The 10,236-nt window shown below is 45.8% G+C and overlaps 2 protein-coding genes across 2 annotated transcripts in view; one reads left to right on the forward strand and one right to left on the reverse strand.

Annotated features, from left to right (window-relative positions):
- The window catches only part of LOC135822757 (tetratricopeptide repeat protein 21B-like), a gene marked incomplete at its 5' end in the record, with an annotated part of 32,831 nt that extends 26,578 nt beyond the window's left edge, over window positions 1-6,253 (forward strand). The window contains 5 exon segments of the mRNA XM_065335589.1: window positions 81-134; window positions 896-952; window positions 1,503-1,623; window positions 2,849-2,916; window positions 5,622-6,253. Coding sequence (XP_065191661.1) covers window positions 81-134; window positions 896-952; window positions 1,503-1,623; window positions 2,849-2,916; window positions 5,622-5,699 — 378 coding nt within the window.
- Window positions 6,254-7,149: 896 nt separating this feature from the next.
- On the reverse strand, window positions 7,150-10,034 carry LOC135822766 (heterogeneous nuclear ribonucleoprotein A3 homolog 1-like). The gene is made up of 3 exons (XM_065335596.1): window positions 9,850-10,034; window positions 8,684-9,770; window positions 7,150-7,805 (listed from the first exon to the last, which is right to left on the reverse strand). Exons 1-2 carry the CDS (start codon window positions 9,883-9,885, stop codon window positions 8,688-8,690), a joined length of 1,119 nt encoding a protein of 372 aa, XP_065191668.1. The 5' UTR covers window positions 9,886-10,034; the 3' UTR covers window positions 7,150-7,805; window positions 8,684-8,687.
- Between the last annotated feature and the right edge of the window lie 202 nt (window positions 10,035-10,236).

A 10,236-nucleotide genomic window follows, 5' to 3' on the forward strand; every position in this document is an offset into this window, starting at 1 on the left:
GTATGTGCGTGAACATGTTCATGTCCCTATGTACTTGATGTGCGCGCTACACATACTGCTCCACCAATGGCACTATGTAGGAAGCAGAAGACTTGGAAAGAGGCTGGCTGCTGACTGTGGACCACAACATTGCAGTGAGCTCTTTTGCCGTTCTTCCTTTCTTTATCACCACACCCATCACCATACCCATCACCATACCCATCACCATACCCATCACCATACCCATCACCATACCCATCACCATACCCATCATAACTTACATGCCGCACAAGATGATATTATTGATACGCCTACCCAGGCTACTGTATTTCTTTTCTTTGAAGACTGTGGGGCTGAAGTGGAGAGGAAAGTAAACTCCTGGAATGTACCAATGGGCTTTTCCACAGCAAGCTTGTGCCGTACTTACGAAGATAGAGAGTTGTTATAACGTTGGTGTTTGATCCCACATAGGCACTTGTTGCTACATGGCAACTTTATGACTCATGCAGGTATAGTGGCATCCATCACCTAATCAGTCCACACCAGGCCGCAATACTGACAGTCAGTCTGTATAAGTTAAGGGGGAGTGTATGATACTATCGATGAAAGAAGGCGGAGATAAGCAGAATACCAACATGCAGGCTGATCCGCGGAGATAAGCAGAATACCAGCACGCAGGCTGATCCGCGGAGATAAGCAGAATACCAGCATGCAGGCTGATCCGCGGAGATAAGCAGAATACCAGCATGCAGGCTGATCCGCGGAGATAAGCAGAATACCAGCATGCAGGCTGATCCGCGGAGATAAGCAGAATACCAGCATGCAGGCTGATCCGTGGCCTGTCATGCATGTGAAAATGGGACAGGTGAAAATTGCTCTGCTATCCTCTATCTATCCACATCGGATTTCCATGCAGGCTGGACACATGGATGAAGCTCATCGTGTTCTGCAAAAGGTGTTGCAGTACAACAAGGTAATCATTCACAACACCAGCACCCCACCGCTGCCCTGCATCTGCATTTCCTCATTCTGACTTCGTGTTTTTGTTTTTAACGAATCGGATGTGTGGTCTTATGTAAAAAAAAAAAATTCCACTCCGAAGCCATTGCTTTCTTGTATTAGTTGTAATATACCGCCGGCATTCATAATTGGGATAGTCTAAGAAGACCATGATTGAGAACCTGTGACAAAGCCGGGTTACAGGGCCACTGTGTCCTGATTGAAAGCGGACGGATTATTCCAACCGTGCTGGAACCCACAGCCAGGTCTGAGGAAGTTGTGATCTGGTTCGAGGGTAACATGGATGTGACAACGGGGTTTAGCACTTGCGCCAGTGACTGTGTGGCTTATACCATACCCTACATGGTGGATCTGATGCTAGCACGGATAGGCTAATATTAGAGAATACTTCTAGCAGATCCCCAAGCCAAAGAATGCGAGTGATTGCACACTGATGCGTCTGGCTCTAGTGGTGTACATGTTGTGTATTGCCTTTATCCACGTCACGGTGTTACTTCTCACAGTCCTGCTCCAGGGCATGGGAGTACAGAGGCTACTTGGAAGAAAAAGGTGGCAACTTCAATGACGCTGCAAACTATTACGAGAACGCCTGGCGTTTCAGTAGCCAGTGTAACCCAGTCATCGGTAAGTTTGCGCGTGCAGTCAGTGACTCAGGTATGCTCTTCTTCAGGTATGCTCTTCTTCCCTATGACTATGTGTAGTCTCATGCCATTCTGGTCATCGGCAAAAGCTTTTACCTGTACGTTGGGCTGGATGGTGGGACCCTTGTGATGTAAGATATAACACAGAGAAAGATAAAAAAAAAGAGAGAGGGGGAGAGGGAGGGAGTGATCTTCTTGTACGATTCCCACATAACAATTTCTGATAATTCGAGTCTTGAACTGGGCATGTCCGGTTTAAAAAAAGTGTCGTTATTCTTGAGTTTTTGAAATGAATGCAGTGAAGAATCCATAAAAGACAGTGTAGTTATTCGTGAGTTGTTGATACCCGAGGTTGACATGAGGTTGAATGTATGACTCTTACTCTATTTCTGAAATCGAGCCATAACAGCTACTCGTCAGCGCTTGCACACTCTGGCGAGTAGCACTCGACCTCTGCTAGCACCTGTGGATGAACCTTCCATTTATTGTACTCTACCCTTTGACCTACTTGAAGTACTTGCTCACTGCTCATGTAGAACTCTTCACTTCTCCAACTCACAAAACAATCTCTTTACTGCCAAAACAATCTCTTTACTGCCAAAACAATCTCTTTACTGCCAATACTGACAACTCCCAAAACAATCTCTTTACTGCCAATACTGAACTCTCAAAACAATCTCTTTACTGCCAATACTGAACTTCCACCAGTTCCATTCAGCATTTGACCTCTTTGCTGGATGTGTCGATATTCTACAGAGATGAATATATCCGGTATCGCATCGCAGTTTGCTACGCAAAATCGATCTACTGCTACTCAAAATCACAGTGACACGCAGAAAACTGCGATGCATATTCATACAGGCTATCCATGCTTTTTGTAGCTTATGCCACAATTGAGATTTTGCATAGCAAAAACTGCTATGCAAAAACCTGACAGTAAATTCATCCCTGTTCTATATTGGCGGGTTCACTTGAGATGAGCGGGTGGTATCGGGAAATACTACTAAAGACAGTTGATTGGCTGTTGCAATGGCTACATCCACTAGCACAGTACACACTAAATGTAGCTACGGGCGATGGCCGCAGTGTGCACTGTGGGTCTCCGTCAGACACACGTGTTGTGGCAGGGTCAGGGAGCAAGAGTAATATAATTATAACACACGTGTACGCTCAGAACCAGGATCACGTGTGTTTGTGTCATGCTGCAGGTTACAAGCTTGGGTTCAACTACCTGAAGGCAGGTCGGTTTGTGGATGCTGTTGAAGTGTGCAACAAGGTGAGGTAGATCACATTCAAGGTAGCACGGTAGCACATTTCGCCAAGTATGCATGGCGTACATCAGGTACAAGTGTGTTTGGTGTACATCAGGGAGTTAGCATCTAGGGAAATCTAGGAAGGTGTACAGAAGACCACAGCACCTGGACCGATGTATGGTTGGCCCTGGATTCGGAAGTTGTATGTGAACCATTGTCTATCCAACACTTGGTTGTGATCCAGTCGCGAGCCAAGATGGCACATGCAAGTGTGCAGAAATCAGGCTTCTCACAAGAGCAACGAGAAGGGGCAACCTGGGAATGAAACCAAAATCATTATTATTTTGTTCCGGTCAACTCAGGCCTAGCCACATGCACTGATATAGGTGCTATGATTCCCTGGTGCACATGTAATGTTGAGTAGCTTACTTTTAAACACACACACAAACACTTGTTCCAAAACTTGTCTGAAAGAGCTGCTTGTATTGATTGGAAAAGAACTGACAAAACTGCGCATCTGTCCAGTAGAATGTTTAGCAGTTTGAACAAGACAAACGCTGAAGGCACATGTAATCATACCCGTGTACCAGGGCATAGATTAACGGCCGGACATCGGACATTTTCCGGCCATTTTCGGCCACTGACTGGACGTTTTCAATTTCACCGGACATAGTGTCCGGTCAAAAAGTAAAAAAAAGAGCAGCGACCTTTCGACCTTTTTATGCAGAGTTGGGCTTTCTTCGGAGCTTCGTGCCAAATGCGACTTGCATATCGTACAACTAACACGTACACCGTAGTCTCAGGCGTGAGATGAGCGATGCACTTGACCTGGAAGACTGGGATGCCTTCTTCGCCGAGTAGGAATATCAGCTGCAACTGAATTCTTGACTGCAACGCTTTCTTGTACATATATTTGTCGTCAGTTTCTAATACAAATAAATTGGTGAATTGTACAAAGTAATGTGTGAGATACGTCCACATAATGAGTCATTGTGAATATACTTCAGTACTACTAAAAAAAAGAAGAAACACCCTGAAAATGTGTTGTGGAAAATGTCCGGGCATGTCCGGACAGATTTCAAAACGGAAGGACATTTGTCCGAGCTAAATGAAATCCTTAAGCTATGCCCTGGTGTACCCCACTTCACTGTACACAATCAATCTGCCCGCAGCCGAAACTGAAATTTGCCGAGGACCGACTAGCATACGTGACTGTCCATTCCAATTTCAAAACAGAGGAACACTGGATGGCCTTATGTAACGTGATTATTTCTGAGCTCCGGTGATAAGACCTAACAAGGTTAAAACAGCTAGCTGTACTGTCCGGAGAGCGAGTAATAATTTCATTTAGTAAATTTCAAATAAAGCATTCCCACAGACCTTGGTCTTTCTTACAGGGTACCCTATGTGTTCTTGTATGCCGGGATGATCGGGAGACTGAAAGTGTGCGGGCAACAAAATGCATATAACATGGCACCATTCCTCGCTCACATGGTTGCAAGCATGTGTAGTGCTTGTAACACTATCATGCACATGTAGTGTTTTAGACACCAGCAAATTGTCGCAAGTCACTCTCTCACCGAATATGCAACCATTGTGATTCTAATGGAGAGCCAAGGATAAATTTATAGAGAAGTAAAAGACAAGCTACGCTAATTCCGGCCTGCATTTCCTGCGGGCTTGGAAACCTAATAATAGCCTGTTCAGTATAGGCATGTTCTGTTGTTCACATCCATGGATATTTCTCAAATTACTACTTCTGCTACTACCACTACGTGCTGTTCTACAACTAACTGACGTGCTAGAGCTGATAGCCAGTTACATGTAGTTGTAGAGCGTCAATACCGTTGATCAGTGTCGTGCAATGTTTTCGCATGAGCTGATTGTTTAGTAACTAGTGGTGTCAGTGGACATTATAGCATAACTTGTAGTTCCTTGGTCCTTTTTCTTTTCTATAAAATTAAGATTCTAGTGGCCATTTTGGCCCATAGTAAGCTAAGACGGCTATGCATGCTTGTTACATGTCCTTTGTGTCTACGGTGAAGCAATGTTTAGATATTGCCACAGTGCAATCTTACCGCCACACAACCAGTGTACAACATGCATGGCGGAAACACACCCTTCAAAGCTGCATGCTTATGCAGTGACATTGGGTGCCAGGCTGGAAGCAAAGGTTTCTAAATTCTTCAGATCACTGGTGTCAGATAATACTGGGAGGTTTCGCTCTACGTAGTTACGTATAAAAATCCGTATGTCGTACGTGCCGGTGAGTTAGGGCAACTCTCATACGTAAATATCTCTACAGATTTGCGTAGGAAAGCTCTTTCCTACGTTTGGTCCTCCGTACCGTACCCCGTAGGACTTTTTGAAATATTGTTTTTCACATTTTCATTTTCTGGATTTATCCATGGCAACGTTCAAGCCGTGCAAAACACAAGGCACACAGCGTGGAAAACAAAATGGAAAGCGCGGTTTTGGTTTGTGGTGCATGCGATGGGCGCATGTAGCCAACGCGTCTCCAAAGCAACAAGGCATGCTTAGCAGTCATGGAGAAATCACGTGGAGCGAAACCTACAGCGCTGATTTCTATGCATGAAAATTACGTGCAGTTCCTACCAGGGAGCCTCTTCGGGGAGCAATGTTATTGCATTCTAATCGTGCTTTTGTACAAGACGATAACGGCGTCTAACCCCATCATGTTATTTCTATCTGCTTTGAACTCTGACAGGTCCTCGAGAACAATCCCCTCTACCCACGCATCCGCAAAGATATTCTGGAAAAGGCCAGAGCGCAAATCCGCCTGTAAAGCCGTACTTGATCACCAATCCAGTCACCTATGCGGCGATATGAACAAAATCCCTGTACCAGGCAAAGTAGATGTATCCAGTGGGTTTGGACAATGCCATTTCCACAAAAAAATAAAATTATATTTACTATGAACAAGTACAAGCCATCATTTTCTGGTTCTGCCCTTTTCGCTTAAAAAAAATTCTATTGCTGTGCTTATCCCTGTGCTTGTAGCATTTAGCGGTATGTGCTTCTTCAGCACGAGAGCAACATACTCGTAGACAGAGATTGTTTCTTTTGATGACAAAATGATCCCCTCTCTGTTCTCAATTTTCCATATGTCAAACCCTATCTTTGTCTTGATATTGTCTACATGGATTGACAATTCCCAGTGCTTGTAGCATTTAGCATTATGTGCTTCTTCAGCACGAGAGCAACAGACTCGTAGATAGAGATTGTTTCTTTTGATGACAAAATGATCCCTCTCTGTTCTCAATTTTCCATATGTCAAACCCTATATTTGTCTTGATATCGTCTACATGGATTGAAAATCGTAATTATGCTTTTAGTTAACACTGCAAACCAAAAGTCAACTGGCAGTTGATTTTTAGCGAAAGGAGTAGTCCCCCGGGTTGCGAATTCGCATTCCTCAGTTCAGCACGCACTGCAGTGTTTTCTCTCTCCCCACAGGATAATGTTCACTTTGCACATAGTTGCTAGCGCTGCGACAGGAGCATGTGTGGCCATTTGTACAATTGATAAAATTGCACATATGCAATGCACTGGAGATATTCTTGCATTTTGCACCATTACTTTGCCTTACAAAGACCCCGTCCCAACATTGTCGAGAAAATTCTCAACCAAAGCACTTTCATGGAGTGATTTCTTGGGTCCTACCAAGAGTACATAACCCCCCAGAGTGTGCAACTCCCCCATACCCTGCTGTCCCGACAGAATTTCAAGTTGACGTCATTATTTATGACGCAATGCTCCTTGCACCAGTGATTTACAACATGTGTACGGGTGTCAACGCATCACACGTTTTTCTTTGCAATAATTTGTACAGGATCGATGGGCTTCGGTCAACCACAGGTTCCGAATTCGTCTGATAATCCGTACAGGTTCCGGATTCGTCTGATAATCCGTGTACAGTGCGCATTGCATCATCAAAATGACGTCAACTTGTCGGGACAGCACCCATAGTGGAGTTGCACACTCTGGGGGGTTATGTACTCTTGGTCCTACCGGTAGGACAGCATGCACGCCATCATTAAAAGTTAATGTACACTTGTCTGGGGTGCAAGTCGGGGTCGCTCCCGTGCGTTGCATTTTGCATAGCGAGACAATTTTTGGAAAACGGAAAAATGGGTTACAGGGTAACTGTTTTCCCTGCCTCCCCCCCCCCCCCCCCCCTACTATTCTTGACCTGGCTAGAACCCTGAAACGTCAACAGTTTACAAACCTTTGAGTGGAGCTGACCAAAAACTCAGAATCAAGAGTACTCCACAATCACATTCAAACCAATGGGTGCAGAGATGGGGGAAATCCCAAACTATATCAAGTACATTCTCTGCACACACAAAGAGGACAAACTTTGTACGGACAAGCGAAGAAAAACCAGCAAGTTGCAGAATAATGGGGTGGATAGCAAATGACTTACTACAGCGCAACGCAAACAACAGCAAATGATAGCAATGAAATGGTTCAAGATAGAAGACAAAACGGCACTGAGAATAGCAAGGGAGTACGAATAGCAGAAGCGAAAACAACAGACAAATCATAATGTAGACTGACATGGGCCGGAGGAAAGACAAATGAGCGACACACACTTACTGAAGACTGATCTACAGCTCCGGACTACAGACTACAAGGAATACTGGAAAAATAGCAACACTCACAGGACTCACCTACTCACTGACTTTTCTTGAAACTCCTCTTCTGATTGCCTGAGAAAGCTATTGAGCATACCCACTCCTCTCCAGCTCCCTGCCTGCCTGTCCTCTCCTGACCTCCTCCATAACGTCTCCCTTTCTCTCTCTGTCCCTCTCTCAAATAACACAAGCTACGCTACACCCGTGCCTGCGCGAATAAAGCTGCTGTCTACAGGATCTAACATCTGCATAATCTGGTGGTTGGAGAGCAAGACAACATACGAAGGCACATAAGAATACAGGCTATTCCTGCTGCTGCCGCCGCTCATTGCTAACACGGTCTTCCTCAACATAGATAGAATAAGCGGAGGATTGGAAATCAATGATCGCGAGATCATGCAAAGGACATCCATGCCAGTAGCTAAGTCCCCTCTCCCCCTCCCTACTTGCTGTCAATGACTGGGTAAAATCAGTCTTCAAAAGGTGATAAGTTCGCAACATTCCTAAAGTTGGTCCTTCTAAAATCAACTCGTTTGTCTGCTGCTGAGCACACCTCAGACAGGTAGTGGAGGAGAGATAGAGAGATTGGGACAAGAACTCTCCCATTAACATTATGGGCATAACACGCTCACAGGAAAAGAAATGGGGACAAAGATGCACAGAAAATGCTAAAGAAAGAATTATAAATAACTGAACAAATCTAAGCCTACGTAGCTACAAGTATGGTACAGATAATTATTAGACTAATTCTGACATACTTTTCTAATGGTCCGCAAACTCCAACGCAGCCACTTACACATTTAGGAAACTTCACTTCTTAACTCAAAAAACGGTCTCTTCACTGCGATTCAAATTATAATTAAGATTTACATTATGCCAAATTTTCGGGCCTGGCCCATCATCAGGGTAATGAAATAATCGGTTTTTAGAGTTGAGAAGTGAAGTTTCTTAATTCTGACATGCACCTGCATTCTGTGAACACAGTACATGCTATTTCAATTCACACACAACAGCCCCCCCCCCTCTCCCGATACACACTCTACAACTATGCATACCTTACAACTCTACAAACTGAGCTACAACATGCACACGATAGCAGCAGCCACACAACACATACATGTACACAGCTTACCTGCTCAGTATGGCCGGTATCTGCTACCGCCACCGGCATATCCACCACCGCCGCCGCCACCACCGCTGTATCCTGATCGACCACCACCGTATCCGCCGCCACCGTATCCACCACCACCAGAGTTACCGCCACCGTAACCACCACCACCAGAGCTACCGCCACCGTAACCACCACCGCCGCTATATCCACCACCACCACCACCGTATCCTCCAGAGCCACCACCTCCGTAGCCACCGCCATAGCCACCTCCGTAGCCATCACCACCATCACCATAACCGCCACTGTCTCCATAGCCGCCGCCACCGCCACCACGATAGCCACCACCACCTCCATAACTTCCATAGCTTCCGCCGCCGCCACTATATCCACCACCTCCGTAACCACCACCATAGCCTCCGCCGCCGCCGCCGTATCTACCACCACCACCGCCGCTGCGTCCATGCTCGTAACCACCATCTCTGTCATAACCACCTGAACGTCCATAGCTTTCACGTCCACTGGGTGGTGCACTTCGCTCAGAACGGTACCCTCTCATGCCACGGCCTTCTCTTTGCGCCATGGATTCTCTTGTCTCAGCTTTCTTCACATCCACATCTCTTCCATCAAAGCTATGCGGAGCGATTACTGCTTTGTCGGCATGGTCGTATTCCTTGAACGTGACGAAACCAAATCCGCGACTCCTACCAGCGGCCTTGTCCATCATTACGACAGCTTCCTCGATTTCTCCAAATCGGCTGAAATGGTCATTCAGATCCTCAGTTGTGACACTTTGGCTCAGACCACCGACAAAAATCTTCTTGTTACGAGCAGCTACGTTGGAATCGTTGTTCATAGAGTTCTTTCCAAATGAACGCTTGGCGATGATCTCTCTTCCATCAATAGTGAAGGGATTGCTTTTGATTGCTTCGTCGGCAGCACCTTCATCCTCAAACTTCACAAAGCCAAATCCTCTGGAACGTTTTCCATCGTCTCTAATGACCACGTAATCTTCCAATGTTCCGAAGTCCTGGAACGTTGTCTTGAGAAGCTCTTCATCTGTATCCAACGTCAGACCTCCAATGAAAAGCTTTCGAATCTGATCGCTGCCCTGTAGCGGAAATATAATTATTGAGGGAGTCAGTTGAAGGGAAAATGAAGAGAGCTTGAACACAATTTTAGCTACTTACTTCATCTCTGTCACGTCTTTCTCGTCTGTCACCCATCCTGCTCTGAGTGGTCTACCAGACCGTAAATATGAGGAAAGTCCAGTAGCGACACTGCTGGGTTGTCTCAATAGAGCTCGATCTCAACAGTTTCCAAGCACTTTCCCTAAAATACGTCCTGCATTTGCAAAAGGAACACAGCACTTTCTGGCAAGAAAAACAAGACAAGGCAGGTGGTTCGATCCCTTCGCGAATTCGGCCTCCGCCGCCGCGCCGACCTAGCGCTCGCTGCATGCCCACGGCGCCGCCCGAATCCGCCTGATCGCCGGCGCAGCGCACATGCCACATCCACCATGTCAACATGTAACACGTCACGGCATCATCGGCATGTGCATAATTAATGGTGTTTTC

Source organism: Sycon ciliatum, chromosome 1 (genome assembly GCF_964019385.1).
Source record: "Sycon ciliatum chromosome 1, ocSycCili1.1, whole genome shotgun sequence".
Classification (NCBI taxonomy): Eukaryota; Metazoa; Porifera; class Calcarea; order Leucosolenida; family Sycettidae; genus Sycon; species Sycon ciliatum.

Coding starts and splice junctions, on each gene's coding strand:
- LOC135822766 (XM_065335596.1), bottom strand. CDS start 9,885: ATGGGTGACAGACGAGAAAGACGTGACAGAGATGAA. Junction 9,771..9,849: donor AAAGACGTGACAGAGATGAA/GTAAGTAGCTAA, acceptor TTTCCGCTACAG/GGCAGCGATCAGATTCGAAA.